The following is a 23937-nucleotide window of genomic DNA, read 5'->3' on the forward strand; positions in this document are numbered from 1 at the left end:
ATCTGGATAGGGGAAAAAATGCTTGAGGGTAAAGGTTGTCCATGCTGTAATGACAGGGAACAGGGATATTGTTAGATTTTTCCTCCCTTGTGTACCCCAGAGCATTCCGGCTAGTTTCTAGCACCGCAAATGACTCACTAACTGAACTCGTGAACTTAATGAAAGGCTGTGATAGAACCTGGCACTGTGTCCCCTGTATGTTTAGTATTAAACTGAGTGGTACTTTTGCCTACTGGACTGGAGATAGTGAATGTTTTAATCCTGTTCACAGTGAGAGAAATATTTATATTTGGTCTCAACTCACAGGTATTATCAAGCTGTGATTTTTGGCGCAGTACTTTTGCAAAGTACTTTACTGGACTGGTGACAGGGCTCATTATAAATCCCTGACCCACCCCCTCTCCAAATCTGAGATTTGTTAATGTTACAAAGCAGAGCAATGACAGAAACAGCTTCTGAAGGAGGCTGAATGAACCACCTGTGTGCAGATTGGGAATCGTTATGGTCTGCGTTGAGAGGGGACAAGGAAGATGGGTTTTGAGGGAATTTGGGTTAGGTTTGAACTCTGATCTTTTCTTTGACTCCACTTACCGCACTTGAGCTGGTGGTCTGTTTTTTCTCAGTCTGGTCCATTCTGGGCCTCTCAGGGTTCCACACATATCTGGTGGCTTCCAACCTGACAACAAACGAAGATGTGAGTAAACAGACTCTTTTGTGTGTGTATTTGAATGAGACAGAAAAACAAAACACTGATATCTCACCTTAGTAAATGGAACTTTTTGTACTATTAAGCCTATTTTATGCTACAACTAAATGGTCACAAAAGCATCTAGCCACTGATACACCTCTACTAAATAGCTTCATTCAGTGCTTAGGGATACCCTAATATCCAATCCATTCAGTGCACAACATCTCAATATCCAGCTCCATTCCATGCAGAGCAACACCCTGCAATTCAGCTCTATCCAGTGCACAACAACACCTTGATATCCAGCTGTATTAAATCACATGGACACCCCAATACCAGTTCCATTTAGTTCATAGGGATACCCCTGTATCCATCCAATCAGCTCCATTCAATGCACTTGGATGCCCCGGTAGCCAGCTCCAAATGTGAAAATAAATTTAATATTAACTTGTCTGGTGAAATTGTTCTTTTCATAATTATGTTTTTACTATTATTGCCTTTTGTCAAAAAGAGTCTAATCATTCTTCTATCTGTATAAGTGCAGAAGTGATATGGATCAGCTTCATGGCACCCATTGTTAAAGTGGTGCTTGTTTTGTAAAATGATTCTAACATTATTAAACAATCCATAATATTAGAATGAATAAAGCAGCTTATTAATGTGCAGAGCCAGCCAATATTTACTGAGTAACATTTGGTTGTGCTCACTAACCATTGACAGCTTGCAAGCTACTTGACTGGTTTCTCCATACATTTGTGGGATAACTGCAACTAACTGTAGGGAGATGAAGCTGTATTAATTGTAATGCCATTGTATGAACATGCTTCGGCTTTCAGAGTTCTCTTTAATTTTCTGGTTTCCTGGATTTAACAAGAATATGGATTGAATGTCAGCTTGTTGGTGTAGTTAGTGAGTGCACAGCTAGAATTTATTTTTGAATTGCACATTTGTGGGATGAAAAATATCATGGTTTCACTCACTATTCTCTTGTCAGTCGGTCACACTATTAGTTGGTCTTGCTCCCTTTCAGTTGATCAGGCTCATACACTGTCACACTCTCTTGCTATCACACAATGACTCATGGTCTGTCTGTTCTAAATTTCAGCAAAGCATACTTTGAATGGATGAAAAATAAATGGACATTAACAGTCCAGCCCAGTTTGCCAATGAGCTAACTTTTAGGCCAGCAATGATAAACACTTTTAGGGTTAGTGACTTGTATGATTCAGAGTCAGCACAAAATTCTAAAGGGCAGTAGCTGAAGTTGTGTTCATAAGTAATGATGCCCAACAGATGAATTAGTGGACATCATCATAAATTTACATGTATTCAGTAATGACTGCAGACTTAGATAAGCACTTTGTGGGAATTGGTGTGCATGATCTCTTTTATAAACTAACTCAGTATTTCTTCTGTGGTGCCCTATGAGCGTTTGACGTAGTCTGCAGGAAGCTTATTCTGTATCTGGTTTATGGCATATCTGCCTTCAGTTTGTTTCATGGATCAGTGTAGATGAATTATTTACTCTGTAAACAACCTATGCTTTGCTTGCCCTGCATGTTTGATGAACCCCTTGCTGTGAGAGACTGGCACTAAACGTAGAGAGGATTACATTCATTGCATTTGCTTAACCTTCGCCTATCACTCAACACAATGAGTGTTGCGATTGTTTGCGTTAGCTAACTGATGGGTTTAATGCACTGGGGAAATCTCTGCATAGAGCATTGAAGAGAAATGTCGCTTCAAAACAGAAGTTATGGCGTGAATATTTTGATCCTGCTCTTTCTATAATGTACTATGTTTTAATGTTTTAACAGATTAAAGGCTCGTGGTCCAGTAAACGAAGCTCAGAGGAAAACACTAATCCCTACAGTTACAACAGTATTGTCACTAACTGCTGTGCAGTTTTGTGTGGACCAATGCCTCCCAGGTAGAGAGAGAAATCTGCAAGTCCAAATTTTTCTCCCCCATGTATGAACCTTTGCTTTTTCTTTTTCGCACGGAAATTGGACACCTTGTGTGTACTCCATGTATCTGCAGTACTGCACAATACTTTGTGCTAATATTGCTAATTAGTGATATTTACTTGGTATTTTCTGCTGTGGATTAAGTGTGCAAATGTTGGATTTCTTGGCATTAGGAATTTTTGACTTTAGAATGGAGGGAAGCCAGGAATTTATGTACTGTTGTTCTTGCGCATTGAATAAATTTTAAAGTAGCAAGTGTATCTAATAGTTATGGACTCATAGATTCATACAGAATGGAAATAGATCCTTCAGTCCAATCAGTCCATGCTGAACATATTCCCAAACTAAATGATTCCCACCTGCCTGCTTCTGGCCCATATCCCACCAAACCTTTCCTATTCATGTATCCATCCAAATGTCTTTTAAATGTTGTAATTTTACCCACATTCACCACTTCCTCAGGGAGTTAATTTCACACATGAACCACCGTCTGTGTTAAAAATTTGCCTCTTATGTCTCTCTTTAAATTTCTCTTCTCTCATCTTGAAAATATGCCCCATCTTAGGGAAAAGAATTGACAAGTGTGGCACTGGAAACACACAGCAGGTCAGGCAGCATTCAAGGAGCAGGAGAGTTTTAGGGGATAAGCCTTTCATCAGGAATGTGGGGTGGAAGGGGGCTGAGGGGACAAGAGATGTAAAACCTGCACCCACACCTCCCCCTGCACCTCCATTCAAAGCCCCAAAGGATCTTTTCACGTCCGGCAGAGATTTTCCTGCACATCCACCCATCTCATCTACTGTGCCCATTGCCCTCAATGTGGTCTTCTCTCCTCGGAGAGACAGAACACCAACTTGCGGGGCATTTCAGGGAACGTCTCTGGGGCACACGCACCGAGCAACCCTGTGGCCAACCACTTCCACTCTCCCTCAAGGATATTCAAGTGCTGGGTCACCTCCATCACCAAATCCAAGCCACCTGACAACTGGAGGAAGACTGTCTAATCTTCCACCTTGGGACCCTTAAACCACATGGCATCAACATCGAAGTCATTAGTTTCCAAATTCCCCTTGCCCCCACCTCATCCCAAATCCAACCCTCCAACTCAGCACTGCACTCCTGACCTGTCCTACCTGTCCATCTTTCTTCCCACCTAACCACTCCACCCTCCCCACCGACCTATCACAGTCACCCTCCACCTTCCCGGCAACTTTCACCTCCATCCCTCTATTTATCTCAGCGTCTCCTCATTCCTGATGAAGGGCCTGTGCCCAAAGCATTAACTCCCCTTCTCCGTGGATGCTGCCTGACCAGCTGTGCTTTTTCAGAACCACCCTTTTTGACTCTGACTCTCCAGCATTTGCAGTCCTCGCTTCTTCCCATCTTGGGGAAAAGCCAACTACCATCAACTCTATCTATACCTCCTATTGTTCTATAACCTTGTATCTGGTCACCTCTCAATCTCCTATTGAGAGGTACAGTGAAAAAAGTCCCAGCCTGTCCAGTCTTTCTTTATATCTCGAACCTTCCATACCTGGCAACATCCTGGTAAGTCTCTTCTGAACCCTCTCCAGCTTGATAATCTCCTCCTCATAACTGGGCGACCAGAACTGAACACAGTACTCCAGTAGAGGCCTCACCAATGTCCTGTACAACCTCAACATAGTGCTGTCCAGTCAATTGATAATGCCCCCTCTGCGTGACCTATCAGCATTGCCTCTCTTTGCAATTACCTTCACTCCTCTTTGCAGGTGCTGTCAGCTTTTAACCAGTGCCTTCATGAAAACTTCATTTTAAATAGATGCAAACATTTATTTCCATATAAAATGGTAAATGCCTGGAAAAGTTGCCAAGGTGTTCAGCAAACAACCTTTAGTAGAGCTCAGGCTAGGCAAGCAAAGAGACTAGCATCTGTGTAAATGTTGGAATATCAGAAGAATGTGTTTCAATGGGAGAGTTGGGATATTGAAAGGATGGGATTCTATGGAAATGTTGGGGTGTGGGAAAGATGGGCTTTCATGAAAGCTTTGGGGAAGCAGAAAGTATACATCCATTGAGGCAATCAGTACAGGAAAAGGATAGGACTGAATATCTCAATGACCTTTTGTCCTGCTCTTATTTCTGTAAATAAAAAAGGAATCTCTAAAGAATATCCTGAGTCAATGGTTTGGGACTAGTTTAGCTGACTAAAGTTTGTATAAGTAAATTGACTAGTACTTTGATATTTTCATTGAATGGCTGTCAATTACTCACTACTTTCTCTCTCTCTCTCTCTCTCTCTCTCTTTGTTCCCCAGTTTAATTGACAGGCGTGGTTTCTTGGACCCAGACACAATACAACTGCCTGGGCCCCAACGTAAGGTTTCTCAGGGAGCAAAAACAGAAGTCAACCTGGTAGGAGGTGACCCCAATGATGATGTGAATTAATGGCATGCCTGTCATGTTTGATTCCACCTTCCCTCATGCATCTATCCATTTCCCTCTTACTGCGACCTCAGCTTGAGCACGAGCAAAAATGAAGGCTGCCATCTATGGGAGTGTTTAGTTGCCTGACTTGGTGACATTTTGCACACAGTTCCCATGACTAGAAATGTCACTTGAGCCAAGCTCTTGGAAACAGATTGACTCTGTGGGTGCTGTGAAGGATCAAATCTGGACTGCTCAGCAAATGAGCTGTAAGAATAACGGGATGTGTTATCGTCTGCAGTTATCTGCCTGATCAGTTAGGGGATATTTCTTTGAGATAAGAGTAGGATCATCCTGCTGGATAGAGCTGAAATACTGAAGCCAGCTGTGTGTTTAAACACAGCACAGTGACTGTTGGTATTACAGTAATGATACAGTTTGAGAGCGATTGCTAGATGATGGGTGTTGCATTTGAAAGGGGATAGTGGAGCCCAAGGGTGGCGGAGGCTGATCCTTTTAATATAACTATAAGGCACTGACTTCCATCTTTGCTTCAAATGGGATTCTGGGCTGATGAATATCATGTGATTGTTATGGTGAATTGGCATTGCCCAGGGTAATGTTCAGGTTTTATTCATTACCCAAGGTACGAAGGGTTCATTTGTTTTGCGTGTTTAAGGCAGTTAATCCAGGAAAGCTGTGGATAGTTGTCATGGTGTCTTGTTGAGCATTGCTATAGCCTGAAACCTGGGAAAGTGGCGAGGACCTCACTGGATCACAGTGGAAGGCTGCAGGGTTTGACGTTGCACTCTAGGATCCTGCCTCTGCTTTGTTTTATCTTTGCCAATTTGCATATGGCATCCAGAATTGCACAAAAATCTTCCTGCCAATTTGTTCTACTGCATTTTATTTGAAAAACATTTGTTTGAACTCTCTGTGCCAGCATGTTGTCTGTACAGAGAATGTTATCTGATTATTGCTGTTTTATTTTTCATTATCGTGTATTTATAATAAAATCGGTGCTGTCTATCTAAAGGTCTCCCCTGGTGAACTCATAACTAGAAATAAAGCTGGAGAGTTGGATCACAGATTATAAAAAGGACCGTAGAGAAATTAGGATGAGCAGAGCTCTGAAAGAATAGAGCTGACTGTTTGGAGTGACCCACTGCATTATCAAGAATTTATAGCACTGCACTTGCCATAAGCATCTCGAGCAAATACTGTCTATCGTGGAGATTCAAAATACAATATTCGATTTCTTTTACAGGACCACAGAAGTTTTCCTTGAATTAAAACTGATGCAGGTTCCCTGCTACCTTTGTTAGTGAAAGCATCGTCTAGAATGGTGCAAAACATACAAAACAAAAATGGCCCTGTATATAACTCTAGTCTCTGCTCACTTAGCTCATTTCAGATGAGGTTAGAGTTGGATGGGGATCACAATGGGACAGTGAACCAGGGATTGCATCCTTTACAGTGATCTTGGTGAAGTGTATGTAAGAAGGAAAAGACTGGAACTGTCATTGAGTGTAATAAACCAATCCCCCCCCCCCCCAAAAAAAACACCCCCAGTTGAATGACCTGCTGACCCTCCATCTCAACTCATACAACGAATGGCTCTTGATAGCGGAAAAGTATTCAATTCCTGCATTTCAGTGGGGAAGGGGTGAAAAAAATAACCTCTGTGAAGCCTCCTCCCATCTTTAACTTTTTCCGTGACTTTGTGGAGACCAGGTGGCTGCAGGAGGTAGCTGTCACTGTGATAAGGACTAAGAAACAAAACGTCTATATTGCCTGGATATAGGGCCAGTGATAAATCAGCAAGGAAATTGAGATTGTGTGAGAGTTTGAAGCTCAGCTTCAGGAAAGATAGGGCAGTAAAGCTGTCCACTTTTGGATTCAGCATAAATAAATTGGGGGAATTGGAGACTACAGTCTGAACACTTTTGGGGGCTGTTTGCTTTCAGTTTTTTTGTGTTGAGCTGGTGAATCTGCTTGATCATCCTATGATTTTATTATCTTACGAAAGAATCTGTTGACCTGCATCCTGTTCAGACGGGATAATGGAAGGCAAATTGCTGACTTGGAGTCAGTTCTGAGATTTTGTCTTTTGTGGTAATCTATCTGGACTTGCAGTAACTGTAAGGAGTTCAAGCAGGAACCAAGTTATTTAGCGATAGAGATCCCTTAGTCCTTGGATCAGTGGACCCTCACTAGGAGCTCTGTTTCACACCATGCAAGTTAGCTCTGTTTAGTTCTATTAATTCTTGAGAATTGTGAATTGCTGGCATTTAGTACCCATTTGTAATTGCCTTTGAGAAGGTGCTGATAATCTACTTCTTTGAATATCGGCAGTCCTTGTTGAAGATGCTGCCACAGTGTGGTTTGATCAGGAATTCTAGGATTTTGATCCAGTAGTGAGGAAGGAAGAAAAGCAATGCGTTTCTAAGTCAGAACAGTATATGACTTAGAGGCAAAGTATTTCTATGCGCCTGTTTCCTTTTTGGTCAGAAAGATCACAGATTTTGGAAGTGCTAATGAAGAAGCCTTGTGTGATGCAGCAGTGAAAGGTTTAGATATTTTACACTCCCTCCAGTGTTTGCTTGGTGGAAGGAGTGAGTGGTTAAGGTGATGAATGGTGTGCAAATCAATTGCTTTGACCTGGATTTTGCTGAGTTTCTTAGGGTGTGATTCCAACAGCAGTCATCAGCCAAGTGGTAGATATTCCACCATGCCTCTGATTTGTGTCTTGTAAGTGATAGGGAGCTCTGTAGAATCAAGTCAGAATAGATTCACTACAGTGTGGAAACAGACCTTTTTGGCCCAACTAATCCACACTGACCCTCCGAAGAGGGATCCACCCAGACCCAATCCCCCTAACTATTGCACCTAACTCTACGGGACAAGTTGAGTCTCTGGTCTGCGGATGATGATATTGGGAAAAAGCAAGGATGATAATTCTTGAACTGTCAAAAGAAGGTGATTAGACACTTTGGTTATTGTCTGCACTTGTCATAGTCAGTTTATTTTGATTAATTTTCATGAGGTGTGAGCATTGCTGGTCAGGCCAGCATTTTTTGCACCATTCCTAATTTCCCTTGTATTTATTGTCTTGCTAGACTTTCCAGAGGACAATTAAGAGTCAATTGTGTTCTTGTGAACCCGTGACTTGGAGGTACCGGTGTTGGACTCAGGTGGACAAAGTTAAAATTCACACAGCAGCAGGTTATAGTCCAACAGGTTTATTTGGAAGCACTAGCTTTCGGAGTGCCGTTCCTTCATCAGGTGGTTGTGGTTATCTGGAGTCACATAGTGCAGATGATCAGAGTGTCAGGCTTTGTTCTCTGAAATTAATTAGTAAAAATGCTGAGTTTACCTGACAATCAATTATAACTTTATGGTGATCGTTACTGAGATTAACTTTCATTTCAAGATTTATTTCTAATACTGCAAAACTGCAAATTGAAATAAAATCTACCAGCTACCCATGGTGGGATTTGTACCCATATCCCCAGAACGTTAGTTTGGGTGTCTGAATAGTCATCCAATGACAATGCCACTGCCTTAACAAGGACTCACAAGAATAGCACCTGTGACACTATGACTCCAGCACAAAGTATTCAGGCTGTAGCTTCCTGTAGGAATGTATCCTTTCTTCCTGATCTTTTGCACATCAACTGAAATTGACTCTTTGTAGAATCTTAATCTGCTGCAACATTTCACTCCATTTATTTGACACTAATCAAAGCGGAGATATGTTTTATCTCAGCATTGTTCCTACAAAAATTTATTTTGCTAAAATTCTGCTGAAGAAAATCTGTTTGAGTGTATGCATCCCAGCTGTACCTCCCGATGTCTTGCCTCAACCACTTTTGTGAGCTTGGCCTCAACGGTTCTCTAATGTGGACCATCAGCTAACTGAGTGATAGGGAGAACTGGCTATGTTTGTGAACTATATATTCATTTTAAGCTTTTTCAATTTCTCACTACAGCACTTAGTCACCTTGAGTAAGAACATTTCAGGTTTATTCCCTGTTGCATTAGCAATTAAGAACTAGAATTGGTTTCTACAGCACTGGGTTTGAGATTCTGTCCTTCACTACTGCATGTGTTTGGTGAGGACAAAAATGATGATTAGTCAACAGGACTTATATCTAAAGAATGGTCACTTGTTTGACCAACTGGAAATGTCTTTGTGGCACTTTCATCTCAGCAAAGAGGAATGTTTCAATTGAGTTGTTAAATGACTTTAGATTTAGATTACTTACAGTGTGGAAACAGGCCCTTCGGCCCAACAAGTCCACACCGAGCCGCCAAAGCGCAACCCAACTATACCCCTACACCTAACATTACGGGCAATTTAGCATGGCCAATTCACCTGACCTGCACATCTTTGGACTGTGGGAGGAAACCGGAGCACCCGGAGGAAATCCACGCAGACACGGGGAGAATGTGCAAACTCCATACAGTCAGCCGCCTGAGGTGGGAATTGAACCCAGGTCTCTGGCGCTATGATGCAGCAGTGCTAACCACTGTGCCACCGGCTTGATGAGCTGTATCCTGACATTTTGAGCTGTTACTGCTTATTGACCTACATTGAGCAAGGGAGAACATTCCTCGGGACGTAAGTTACGATTATCAATTCTGCTTATAATTCTGCCATTGGGAGCATTCAATATGGAATTAACCTGGGGATTCAAGACTTGGGGATAATTGACATTGTGCAATTAAATATGAGCCAAGTGATCATTCACTATATGAGAGTTCTGGACAGGATTGAGGGTAGAGAATATTTAGTTCTGGATGGGTTGATTGAAAGAGCAAGGAATAAACGGGAAGGAAGAAATAGTTTCAGTACACTTGCATCACTGATTTAACAACGACTTCTATGCGATAGACACGGGCAGTGAGATTGGAACAGTGTTCAGAGAGCATTACTTTGTTTAAAAGAGTAGAGGCAGCCTTCCTCTGAATGATGGGAACAGTACTGAGAGAGCTTTACTCTGTATCTAACCCTCTGATTTTTCTTGTGGTTGGAGAACCTTGTGTTTCCCGAGGAATGTTCTCCCTTGTGCTGTTTGATTCACTGCCACTGCCCTGCTGTGATTGTTTGCTCAGCAACCTGCCCGCTACCCCTCTCCTGTTGCCACTTCTGTGACTATCCCCAATATTATCTTGAAAAACTTTCAACATACATCAGTACCTAGTTATTTTACTTAAATATGCTCCACTGCTTACATAACAACATAGATTTCTAGTCATGATGATTTTGTTGCTTGCAGTGCATGAATCCAAAATTAGGGCTAAAGTTAGTCTGGAATTACAGAATTGAATTTTATATAAACATATGTAAAACTTCCATACGAATGCCATTTCACTAGCAGTTTGATTTATTTAGTCCTTGAATTTAAAATGTTACATTTAAATAATTCCCAGCAGCAGCAGAGCTATAACCATGCAATCCTGGCCTGAGCTGTGAGCATCTTGATGAGAAATCAGAGAATTTGGACAGAGAATCCTGAATTCAAGTACATTGCTTGGGGACCTAGAGAAAATCTTACAAGGTCTTCCATAATGCCCCAGAATCCCCATTACACTCACAGTAAAGCCAACTCTTTCAAAAGGTATTCTGCTCTGACTTGGCACACTGTCCCACACTACGTTCAGAATAATGCAGCAGAACCAGAATTTGAAGTAGGTGTTTTTTTTGGTCTTCCTGCATTTGGTTTAGATCGAAGTGAATTTATCCACATAAATATTGGTGCACTTTAGTAACAGTATAGTTTCTTGTGGAAATGGTGGCTGTGACATTGGAGCAAACTGCAGAGTCATTGTGTAATAGCCTAAGGAGAGATGGAGTAACCTGCGAGTTTTATTCAACGACATTCCTTGTGATGAGAATCTGAAATTGCAATGTCAATTGTATCTGTGATTCTTCAATGATTTTACTGTGGGCTATAATCAGACTGACTCAACTCAGTCAAGTTCGCCTTAGGTTTCTTTTTCTTTCTCTGTACTGGTAGAAACAAGTTGGAACAAAGACTGACAACTCAGCATAGTTCTTTTTTTGCCTGTGGGAGCTGAAAGCATCGGTACTATATGCCAGAGTCCCTTGGGGCAGTCTAAAAATCCAGTGAGCAATTGCACTGAAATCCAAGGAAACTGAAATACTGTACATGTACAGCTAGTCGCAGCTAAAAGTGACTCAAGTTTACAGTTTGGTAGGGGGATGGTTGGGTGGCAGAGTGTAAGTGTGTTTGACCCTTTGTAACCCTGGTCAGGTCAGATGTTTCCAGTATGATATGGATCCCTAGGTGACAATTGTTGGGTTTGAGAGAGCGAGAGACATGGCAGTTGTTGGTTTGTATGTAATCGTGAGTGTTTGTTCCCTAGGAGGATACTTGTGAGGATTTTGCAGTTTCATGCACGGCCTGATTGGATGTAAGAGGTTTCAGAGTGAGGCTGGTGCTGACAGCTGGTAAGCGTTCTCTCGCTCTCATTCAATACATTCATTCTTCATTTTCATCAACCATGGACACTGCATGAGGAAATGCCAACAGCTCACAACCAGCTAGTCTCTCATTAACTTGTTGCTATCCAGCCTTTAATGTGCCAAATCCTTGTGTGTTTGTTATATAAAGATTTTCCACTTGTCAAGATGTGGAATGTCAGATTTATATTTTTGAGGACAATAAAAACCCTGGCCTGCCATTAGCTCCAGGAAATTGATTTGAAAGTTGAAGTTGTCTGTAGAGAAATATGCAGGTAATGGTGCATACACTGATTAAACTGGGAATCTGTGTTTTCAAAACTGACTGCCAAAACTGTGACTACGTATATGATGTTGGTGCTAAGTCCCTAAAAGTATTCCTTTATATTTATCTGCAAATAGTATTTGTAGCACATCTGTAGTTACTGTTTTTTGAACTCCCAATTTAAATTTTAATGAAATATTTTTAAAATTCTCAACACTTGTCCCAGTTGGCATATCATATAATTTGGTCTCAGAACAGAGAGGAGAGTTATAAGTTAGAGTTCCTGGTCCTGATCCAACAGCTCTCGCTGGCAGGTCAATGTGATTGAGATTGGGCTACGACATCACTAATAGTTGAATGTAACACATTTGAACGTCCAGTGAGTGAGATATTAAAGAATAATTAGCAGTAGTGAAATGAACATTAGAGAGATGTTCCATTCAGTGGAGGGAAAATCTTGAATGATATAAACAAAACCAATAGTAGCTTTACAATTGATTTGTGTGAATGACTTAAAGTTATTTCATTTAAATTGCATTACGCATTCTGAGGAAGTTAATTACTTTTGAAGAATGAGATCCTAACTTGAGGGTTGACAAACTGAACAAGATGAGCCATTTCTTAAATTTAATGAAAAAGCACACTTGGTAGCTATGATGCTGTTACTCAAATGCCAATCATTATGAAAAATAAGACAACAACATATTTCTACTTTGAAAAAATTTCAACCCCTCTAATAATGCCACATTTTTTTCAAATTTAAATTCACTTGCTAATTAATTTACAAATGTCTGTCAGCCGTAATCGGCATTGTTTCCTGCAATAAATTAAACTTTTTATAACAAAATAGTCTCAAAACAAAACTGCAATAATTTCCTTCACTGATGTGCATGTCTTGTCACCGAGCAATGCACATAATCAATTAGCAGGTAATACATAAGCTATAAACATGAGGACGTGTAATGTCCTTTTGCTTAGCAAACCATGCAGTTGTAACTTACTACTTTTTCAATAGAATTTCGTATTTTTATTAAACAGTTCACAAGTTCTGTTATGGTTCTGTTAAAATATCCATTGCCAAGGAAATGGTTAAACCTGATTTACTATTTAAAGTAGAAACATATTTAGATATTTCTTTTCTGAAAATCAGTAGGAGGAAAAAATAAGTTGAGCTGCATTTCAATCCTTAACGAGCCATGTGGCTGTAGAGCTGCAGATTGTCATCTCTTTCTTAACTGGTACTGCAGGCTCTACGTCCAGAAATAACTCATTGTCCTACTATTTGTCTCTGCTTTGGAAATGTCCCTGTAAATAATGCTTGGCCCTACACAATTGTGTTTGTAAAACGTACACAGTCCTACCAGACGTCTCCATGAAATACACTACAATTTACCTTAAGTGAATAAATAAAACACTACTATACCAAAACAGTTCAGTTACCACTGGAAATGTGACTGTAGACAATGAAATGGCCTACTGAATGTGTGTACATAGTGAACTGTCCTACTTCTCTGTAAATAGTGTATGATACTACAGGAAGTAAGTTTGTAGATAATGCACCATCCTTCAGGGGATATATTTGAGTGTACCATCCTACTATCTTATATCTTTATAGTGCCTTCCTACACTGGTGATTGGCTGTGAACGCAGTGTTCTACTGGTAACATTTAGGGTCCCACTAACATTTGTGAAAAGCAGGCTGAGAAAGTGTAGTATCATTGTTCTCTTTGAGGGTTACATTGAGTGTCTGAGGCTGCCAGATGGCTACTATTCAGGCAATAGCTCATATTGTTCATGGCTCTGATCTTTTCAGTTACATGTTGGTGTGCGTTGTGTTGTCTAAAATCCTAATTTATTATTGATTAAACAATCTCGAATTGGCTGCTATGCGCATGTCTAATCTATGGTGAGACCAGCCGAAAAACTTGGCAATGGAAATATTTAATGTTGTGTCTAAGACTAATTTAATCTCACTTATTTATGTATAGTTTGCAACTGTGATGTATGTGTATTTTCTGAAATAGTGAAGCTAATTTGATGTGCTGTTTCAGGTTTTATATTTCCAATGGTATTTCCCCAGCTTTTAAAAACCTGGCCTGCCCCTGGTTTTTGTCGCTGCCACACAATGTTGTAATGATGCTAATGTCCAACAAAAGAAAGAATTCTGAACTGTTAGATACTTGTTCAGTGTAGAGGCTGCCACCTGCATTTAAATCTGGACATTTGATAGCAGGATTGAAACCCCACCATTAGTTGCAGGTACAGAGGAGGCTCAGATTTGTATCTGAAATACAAACGTTTAGAGTCATAGAGATGTATAGCATGGAAACAGACCCTTCGGTCCAACCTGTCCATGCCGACCAGATATCACTTTGATAGTTGAAATTTGACTTTATTTCAACCATTCTGGATCCTGAGCATTTTTTTGTAGCTTTTGGTTTGGCCTCTTTGGTTTCCTTTTAAAATTGTATAGTTAGAGGTTCATGTGAAGAATTATGTTGTATCGCATTATGTTATGGCACAAACACAGACCTTTAAGCCCACTGAGTCAGTGCTGATGTCTGTATCCCACATCTGTCTCCTCTCACTACTGTTCACTTCATTACATTAACATAATATAAAATAAATATTAAAGGAAAGCGTACAATTCTAGAGGAGTTCAAAAGCAAAGAACCTTAAGGATATATGTGCACAAATCGTTGAAGGTGGCAGGGAGGTTGAGGAAGTGATTAATAAAGCACATGGAATCTTGAGTTTTGTAAACAGGGGCAAAACATCCAAAAGTGAGGAAGTCATGATCAAATTGTATTAAACAGTGGTTCAACCTCAACCAGAGTATTATCCAGTTTTGAAGAATAAGTTTTAGAACAGATGTGAAAGCAATAGAGGGAGTGCAGAAAAATAATCATGAGAATGGTTCCGGGATTAGGATCTTTCCTTCAACTGGATAGGTTGGAGATGTTTGGGACTGTTTTCTTAGGGAAAGAGAAAATTAAGTGGAAAATTGAATATTTATCTGAAAAGAGAAAATTTTCAGGACCGTGGGAAAAGGCTGAGGTGGTACTGGGTAAGTTGCTCTTGTAAAAGGCTGACGTGAACACAGCTGACAGGCTACCTCCTGAACTCTAACCATTCAGTGTCAACCTTTTCCTTTGCCTTTTGTGTTCATCTAACTTTAAATGAATCACTACTAGTTGCTCAATCTGCTTGAGGTACAAAGTTCCATATTCTAGTTGCGATGTTTCTCCTGAATTTCATATATAATTTGTGCATCTTATTTGTGATTTCCTGTTCTGGTCTCCACAAAAGTAAAAGCATCTGCCCTCTCAAAAGCTCTCATCGTTTTAAAGATCTGTCAGATTGCCCCCCCCTCACGAAAGAGCCACAACCTGATAAGATCCTGTTGCATTGTGAGGTACCATTCCCTGTACCAGTTTAATGGCAAGAACGTGGGCGGCATGGTGGCACAGTGGTTAGCACTGCTGCCTCACAGCGCCAGAGACCCGGGTTCAATTCCCGCCTCAGGCGACTGTCTGTGTGGAGTTTGCACGTTCTCCCCGTGTCTGCGTGGGTTTCCTCCGGGTGCTCCGGTTTCCTCCCACAGTCACAAAGATGTGTAGGGCCAGGTGAATTGGCCATACTAAATTGCCCGTAGTGTTAGGTAAGGGGTAAATGTAGGGGTATGGGTAGGTTTCGCTTCGGCCGGTCGGTGTGGACTTGTTGGGCCGAAGGGCCTGTTTCCACACTGTAATGTAATTTAAATCTAATGTAATCTAATGTAATCTAATTCTTAACCATATCAATGCAGTCACTTGATTCCCTTGCCTGTACAGCAAATGAGCATGACATACACTGGTGCCAGTATATGTGTATCTTGCTGTCATTCATGCTGCTTTTGGCATCTGCCAAGAATGATACAAACATAAGCTGGTACTATGTCCTCTGGAAAGCACCATACAGAAACATTGTTCTTTGAACAGACCTCTGTATTCAAGTTGCATGGCATACGTTTCTTGCAGGTGAAAGTGGCAGTGAAGCAGACAAATAATAAGATAGAATAAGGTATTCCTTACTTGCCTCAATTAGTATTGGGCTGATTTATAGTTGACATGCAAACTGATGGTATTATAGTATAGGTTACTGAGTTCTGAGACTGTGGCTCAGTGTCGCTCTGCCAGATCTGAATGTGGTGGTGATAGGCTGAGGAACCCTGAAGCTTCAATTGCATCTCAACCTGAATGCTTGAGACTTGGCAGTGTGTGAGACTTTATAGACATCTGTATTCTGTTTCTGTAGATGAGGATTATATGCAGTGTCTGCAGTTAGATTAGGCTGAACAAGTCTACACCAACCCTCCAAAGAGTAAATCATCCAGACCCATTCCCCTACATTTACCCCTAACTAATGCATCTAGCATTTTGGGCAATTTAACATGGCTGATTCACCTGATCTGCGCATCTTTGGATTGTGGGAGGAAACCGGAGCACCTGGAGGAAACCCACGCAGACACTGGGAGAATGTGCAAACTCCACACAGACAGTCATCGAGGCTGGAATTGAACCCGGGTCCTGGTGCTGTGAGGCAGCAATGCTAACCACTTATCCACCATCCAAGTGTGAGGCAATTGCTATTTTTAATCAGATAGTTGCACGATGAAAAAGACTTCTGACAATCCTTCTATTTCCCCCTCAGTTATATCTCCTCCTGTTTTGTTTTTCTTCTCTGCTCTTCACTGTCTTCCCTTTTCTTGTCTCTTTCCACCCCCCCCCCACCCCCCAATCCATATCTTCCAGTCTGACCCCCTCCTCCTCTCAAATGTTGGCTCTATTCCTCTCTCCTCTCTTCCACTTCACCTCTCTTGACAATACTAATCTCACTTACCTTTCTGTGAAAGGAAAGCCTTTTTCTTTTTCCCCTCTTTGACCTTGCTTTGTCATTCCCCCGCAGGATTTAACTCATTGTCCTCACTCATTACCTTTTCTGTTCTTTTGAAGATGCTTAATCCTTGCAAGATCATAGTTCCATTGGTGTTTCAACCTTGGCTGCTTTTAAGTTGCGATCTAATGCTGCTAATTTATGAGATTGCAGATTTTACAGCTGGCTTTCCACCATGACCTGTTCAAACTTGGTTTTGCTAGGGTGTCATTCTGTCTGCCGTCTGCACTACAATGCCATGATTTGATTCTGCATCAGAATTGACATGGCTGAGTTCTGGAACACATTATGGAAATGCTCAGCAAGTCAGGCAGCATCTGTGGAGAGAAAAACAGATGGCGTTTCAGGTTGGTGACCTTTGACTAGAAACTGACTGCAGGTCCTTGATCTGAAAGTTAGCACTGTTTCTCTCTCCACAGCTACCTTACCTGCTGAGTATTTCCAAATTTTCTGTCTTTATTTGAATCATGAACTGTCTTTGTGTTAATTCTTCAGTTTCAGATGCCCAGAAACCCCACTTTGGATGCAGTTTAAATAAATAATTTTGTTTCAATTTTAATCTTCTGCGTGAATTCATTCACAAAACTGTTTCTGAAATCTGAATAATTGTTTGCAGTATTTAGTTGTGGTCTGTATTGCTGTCCATGAGAGTTTGGTGTGTTTGGCCTTTAATTCTGGATATGAATGATTGACTTTGTTTACATACTGTCTTACTCTCTCTAATTCGCTGATTGTAGCATTTTTCTTCCTTGGCTCTTTCTATGCACATCTCAGGTCACCAGTTCCTGGAGCTGAGTGGTTATTTGATCCTCTGCCTATGTCAGCAACCCATCTGCCTTAGGTTTCTGAGAGGAGGTGATGAAAATCTGAGCTCCACACAATGTTAAGGTTGAAATTGGTAGCTAACTCATCTAACAAATTTATCAACTGTTTTTAAATGACCTCGATTTCATTGGTTTCAGGAAAAGTGTTGCAGATTTCCACTACCTCTGAATGATCTAACTCTTAATGAATCAGCAGTCCCATTGTCTTCAGTAACAAACAAAATTTACTCTTGTCGAAGAATCAAAAGACCCCTTCAGAAAAAGGGTCATGTTAGCTTAAAGCTGACTCTATATCCCTTATCACATGTGCTGCCTGACTTGCGTATTTCCAACACTTTGATTTTATGAAACATCGTTAGAGTTGAGCATTCTGTGAACTGTTGCCTTCATCTTAGTATTGTGGGTCAGTTTAATGTACACTAGTAAAACACCTGGACATGCAGTGTGCACACATTTGGGTTTTGTTGTGCACAGTTTAATCATTAGGAACATGACTAGAACCATTAACTTTGATCTGAATCCATGTATTCTAATACCAAGGACATTGGAAGGAATTTTGTGTTGGAGTGCTCGCTAATCTACAGGTTATTAATGTAGATTTTGCAAAATTTAAATAAATTATTTAAAGGTTGTTTCTAGAACAAACAATTATATATTTCAAAAGTCTCTTTTGATCACTTTATGCCTGTTATATCTCGAGTTCTGTTCCCCTGTGTTTTTGCTACTGGGTACCCTGAATCACACTACTCTTTCCCCCATCAGTAATCAGCCTACTTCTAACTGTCTGGTTTAAGTTAATCTCCATGGATTGTAATAGATCCTCCTGGTGTTTCTTCCTCCCTCCTTGGTCTCCAGCCCAAGGTGCTCTGGCTACTGGTGCAGGAAACATTGGGGATGGGTCAGCTGAGTCACATCCAGGACTGTAAACAATGGTAATAGAACTTCTGGTCTGTGCTAACTTTGCATTATTCTGTTCTTCATTTCAACAGTTTTGCTTTATTGAGACAACTTAACCATTATAGATATATAATTGTTATTTTTAAATATTTAAATAAGTTATGAGCTGAAACCTAACCCACTGTCCCATTGTGGAATTGAATTCTGTTGATGACCATATCCTGTTTTTGGAGCACCTTTTGAAACATCACCCATGTAAAAATATTTTTGAATGTTACTAAAAGCCTTTCTCTTTTTTTCCTCTCTCCCTCTCCCTCTCTCTCTGTCTCTGTCTCTTTCTCCTTTCCAATCCTTTTAAACCCTTTGCTCCATCCTCTATTCCTTTAGTTTGACCAGGGCCCTTGTGGTCAAGGTGTTAATTTTTTTTTCCAGAGTACACCCACTTTCCTTTTCCAATCAAGTTTGTGTGTCCTGAATAAAACTGTGCCAGAGAAGGCAGCTGTGGTTTGTGCCACCGCACCCCCTGGCTACATCAAGCCTCCACATCCGCAAGGAAAAAGTACAGTGCAGCTGAAGTTTCAAGCTTCAAGGACAGGCTCTTCCCCCAGTGCATGAGCCAAACTGTCGGGACTACTGCAGATCTTGGAAATGGCTAAATGTGAGCTATTGGAAAGACCGCATGACACTTGGATCTGTTGGCACAAAAAGCTATTTTGCTATTGCTGCTTTGCATTGGAGCATTGAGAGACATGAGGAGCGCAGTCTAATCTATAGTATCTTCATCTTGGTGACTGGAGTTTCTGTAGAAAGGATTTGCAAATGTTCTGAAATTCCCAGATATTTGGACATACTGAATCTGTAGAACTACCGTTGAAAAGACTGAATATGTGGATGTGACTGGAGCAGATAGGCTTAATTGGATGAAAACCTGGAATTTGGTACAAGTGCTCATTGGCTTGATAATTGTAACCGGTTTTTAGATCCCATGACTTGGATCAAATCACACTGATTTGCTGGCAGTGAACGAGTTTTTACCCAGTGTCATGAGTAGCTAAGAAACAAATTAGTCGATTATTCACCTTGATTAAATGCCAAAACTGCCATTAAATGCATCACACTTGAAGCAGGGACAGTCATCATTCCTTTCACTGAGTTGAAGTGCTTTGTTGTGTATCTTTATAACCAAATATGATCAATTACTAGCTACACTCTGTAGAACTAACGCTAAATGCTCATGTGATATAAGCACAATATCACAGCTGGGAAGTGGTGCCAAGTATCAGATGGGATACCCAGCGTGCCACACCATTTCTTAGTTGTAGTAGTTCAGAGGTCATTTTAATCTGCATCCAAATCAAACTAAAGGGATCCAGGAATCAATATTTACTTCATAATATTTACACTGCATATGACTGACCATGTGCTTGATCCACAAGTCGTACAGATTTAATCATTCAGGATTTTATTTGCAAAATACGAGGGTTAAGTAGTTGAGGAATGTGTTTTCGATCATTTGAATTAGAATTAGAATTTATCTAAACTACCTTAATGAATAAAACTCACTTTTTCTGCACTTATATATTAAAGGTGTTTGTGTTCAATCAGCAAGTCTCTGAGGTAATCAGTGTCTGTAATTGTACAACACCAATCATTGCTTCTCAAATGTGTCTGAAAGTGAGGTTGTGCTGTTTAATTGGCTCTGCCGTCTGGGAAGATGAATCTTACTCAATATCTGCAACTTGAAAAATATCCGTGGGGTCCAATGGCGATTCCATCAAACTACCCCAGCACTTTGAAACACAATTTATTGTCTTATGTTCAGAGCTGGTTGAACTGTCAACTAAACAAATAAAGCAGTTGGAACGAATGTAATTGACCAGCTTCAGTGTCGAGGGCTATTCTTTAAGAATGAAGTTTTGGTCACCTGATTTCAAGTGACTTTATCTATAATCTAAACTACTAAGCAATACTGGCGCCTCTGTTTTGTGCGTTGCTTCAGGTGATATGAAGTGCCTTGTGCAACTGCTTTGTATTTATTCTAAAATGCATCAGTTTACCATTGAACATAGTTATCCTGTATTCAGTTCAATAAATATAGATGCACTTCATGCTATACATCTGCAGTGGATTATTTTGTGTGTGTGTGCGCGCAAGTATATGTCAATTATCACTCTCTATTACACAAATTTTATGGATTGATGTAGAAATGGTTACTTGCCAGTATTTTCTCTGATTTTGTATTTGATCAGAAATGCAGTCTGGATGATGCTGTTGGTGGCTCAAACATTCATCTTTGGAATCTGATTATGAATCTGTCTAAAATTATGGGAAAAATAAGTTTGCTTTTCTCTATTTCTTCTGTCCTTTTGACTTGTGCCCCCATGAAATAAATTTGAAGTAGTCTCAGTTCTGATCTTTAAGAATATGAATCCCTAGACTTATCCCTGAAAGTTGCCACCCAGGTAGATAGTGCTGTTAAGAAGGCATATGGTGTGTTAGGTTTCATTGGTAGATTAGATTACTTACAGTGTGGAAACAGGCCCTTCGGCCCAACAAGTCCACACCGACCCTCCAAAGAGCAACCCACCCAGACCCACTCCCCTACACCTAACACTATGGGCAAGTTAGCATAGCCAATTCACCTGACCTGCACACCTTTGGACTGTGGGAGGAAACCGGAGCACCCGGAGCAAACCCACGCAGACACTGGGAGAATGTGCAAACTCCACACAGTCAGTTGCCTGAGGCAGGAATTGAACCCGGGTCTCTGGGCGCTGTGAGGCAGCAGTGCTAACCACTGTGCCACCATGCGGCCGAAGAGGGATTGAGTTCTGGAACCGCATTATCATGTTGCAACTATACAAAACGCTGGTGCGGCCACACTTGGACTATTGTATACAGTTCTGGTCGCCCCATTACAGAAAGGATGTGGAAGCATTGGAAAATGTGCAGAGGAGATTTACCAGGGTGTTGCCTGGTCTGGAGGGATGGTCTTTTGAGGAAAGGCTGAGAGACTTGGGTCTTTTCTCATTGGAAAGAAGCAGACTAAGGGGAGATTTAATAGAGACATACAAGATGATCAAAGGATTAGATAGGATAGACAGAGAAAGACTTTTTCCTAGGATGATGACGCCAGCTTGTACGAGAGGGCATAACTACAAGTTGAGGGGTGATAGATTTAAGATTGATGTCAGAGGCAAGTTCTTTAAACAGAGAGTGGTAAGGGCGTGAAATGCCCTACCTGCTAAGGTAGTCAACTCAGGCACATTAGGATTTAAACAATCCTTAGATAAGCTCATGGATGATTTTGGGATAGTGTAGGGGGACGAGCTGAGAAAAGTCCACAGGTTGGCGCAACGTTGAGGGCCAAAGGGCCTGTTCTGCAATGTATTGTTCTATGTTCGTGCAGGACAAAGGATAACTGGTGGGGAAAATGGCAAAATCTCACACCTGGGTCATTCTTGTCTCAAATTGGGGTGAAGTAGCTTATTGGAATACAGAAAAGATTTCACTCGTCATCTGATCCATAATTTATCTAATTCTAGAACTGTATAATGGGACACCTGAAACATTGTAGAGTGAGTGTGATGGCACAGTAGTGAGTGCGTGTGTGTTTGATGACACGGTAGTGAGTGTGCGCGTGTGTGTTTGACGGCACGGTAGTGAGTGTGCGCGTGTGTGTTTGACGGCACGGTAGTGAGTGTGCGTGTGTGTTTTACGGCACGGTAGTGAGTGTGCGTGTGTGTTTGACGGCACGGTAGTGAGTGCGCGTGTGTGTTTGACGGCACGGTAGTGAGTGTGCGTGTGTGTTTGACGGCACGGTAGTGAGTGCGTGTGTGTTTGACGGCACGGTAGTGAGGGTGCATGTGTGTTTGACGGCACGGTAGTGAGGGTGCATGTGTGTTTGACAGCACGGTAGTGAGGGTGCATGTGTGTTTGACGGCACGGTAGTGAGGGTGCATGTGTGTTTGACGGCACGGTAGTGAGTGTGCGTGTGTGTGCTTGACGGCACAATAGTGTGCGTGTGTGTGCTTGACGGCACAATAGTGTGCGTGTGTGTGTTTGACGGCACAATAGTGTGCGTGTGTGTGCTTGACGGCACGGTAATGTGTGTGTGTGTTTGACGGCACGGTAGTGTGTGTGCGCGTGTGTGTTTGACGGCACGGTAGTGTGTGTGCGCGTGTGTGTTTGACGGCACGGTAGTGTGTGTGCGCGTGTGTGTTTGACGGCACGGTAGTGTGTGTGCGCGTGTGTGTTTGACGGCACGGTAGTGTGTGTGCGCGTGTGTGTTTGACGGCACGGTAGTGTGTGTGCGCGTGTGTGTTTGACGGCACGGTAGTGTGCGCGTGTGTTTGACAGTACATAGTGAGTGTGCGTGTGTGTGTTTGACAGCACAGTAGTGTGTGTGTTTGACGGCATGGTTGTGCGTGTTTGTATTTGACATTACGGTAGTGAGTGCGTGTGTTTGACAGCACGGTAGTGAGTGCGTGTGTTTGACAGCACGGTAGTGAGTGTGCGTGTGTGTTTGGCACGGTAGTGTGCGTGTGTGTTTGGCACGGTAGTGTGCGTGTGTGTTTGATGGCACGGTAGTGTGCGTGTGTGTTTGATGGCACGGTAGTGTGCGTGTGTGACGGCAAGGTAGTGAGTGTGCGTGTGTGTTTGATGGCACGGTAGTGAGTGTGCGTGTGTTTGATGGCACGGTAGTGAGTGTGCACGTGTGTGTTTGGCACGGTAGTGAGTGTGCGCGTGTATTTGACGGCACGGCAGTGAGTGTGCGTGTGTGTTTGACGGCACTGTAGTGAGGGTGCATGTGTGTTTGACGGCACGGTAGTGAGTGTGTGCGTGTGTGTGTTTGACGGCACAGTAGTGAGTGTGCGTGTGTGTTTGACGGCACGGCAGTGAGTGTGCGTGTGTGTTTGACGGCATGGTAGTGAGTGTGCCTGTGTGTTTGACGGCACGGTAGTGCGTGTGTGTGTTTGACGGCACGGTAATGTGTGTGTGTGTTTGTTTGACGGAACGGTTGTGCGTGTTTGTGTTTGACATTACGGTAGTGAGTGCGTGTGTGTTTGACAGCACGGTAGTGAGTGCGTGTGTGTTTGACAGCACGGTAGTGAATGCGAGTGTGTTTGACGGCACGGTAGTGAGTGCGTGTGTGTTTGACGGCACGGTAGTGTGCGTGTGTGTTTGACGGCACGGTAGTGAGTGCGTGTGTGTTTGATGGCACGGTAGTGAATGTGCGTGTGTGTTTGATGGCACGGTAGTGAGTGTGTACGTGTGTGTGATGGCACGGTAGTGAGTGTGTACGTGTGTGTGATGGCACGGTAGTGAGTGTGTACGTGTGTGTGATGGCACGGTAGTGAGTGCACGTGTGTGATGGCACGGTAGTGAGTGTGCACGTGTGTTTGGCACGGTAGTGAGTGTGCGCGAGCATTTGACGGCACGGCAGTGAGTGCATGTGCGTGTTTG

At 41.9% G+C, this 23937-nt stretch overlaps 1 protein-coding gene across 1 annotated transcript in view; it reads left to right on the top strand.

Annotated features, from left to right (window-relative positions):
- LOC122563579 (palmitoyltransferase ZDHHC18-like) overlaps positions 1 to 20584 on the top strand; it is a 33606-nt gene extending 13022 nt beyond the window's left edge. The window contains exons 6-9 of the mRNA XM_043717481.2: positions 592 to 694; positions 2506 to 2618; positions 4952 to 5048; positions 18859 to 20584. Coding sequence (XP_043573416.1) covers positions 592 to 694; positions 2506 to 2618; positions 4952 to 5048; positions 18859 to 19086 — 541 coding nt within the window. The 3' untranslated portion in view covers positions 19087 to 20584. The remainder of the gene's footprint in view (positions 1 to 591; positions 695 to 2505; positions 2619 to 4951; positions 5049 to 18858) is intronic.
- Positions 20585 to 23937: the final 3353 nt, after the last annotated feature.

This window comes from Chiloscyllium plagiosum, unplaced genomic scaffold (assembly GCF_037043375.1).
Source record: "Chiloscyllium plagiosum isolate Xiang-an unplaced genomic scaffold, Cpla_swu_hap1 HiC_scaffold_30, whole genome shotgun sequence".
Lineage (NCBI taxonomy): Eukaryota > Metazoa > Chordata > Chondrichthyes > Orectolobiformes > Hemiscylliidae > Chiloscyllium > Chiloscyllium plagiosum.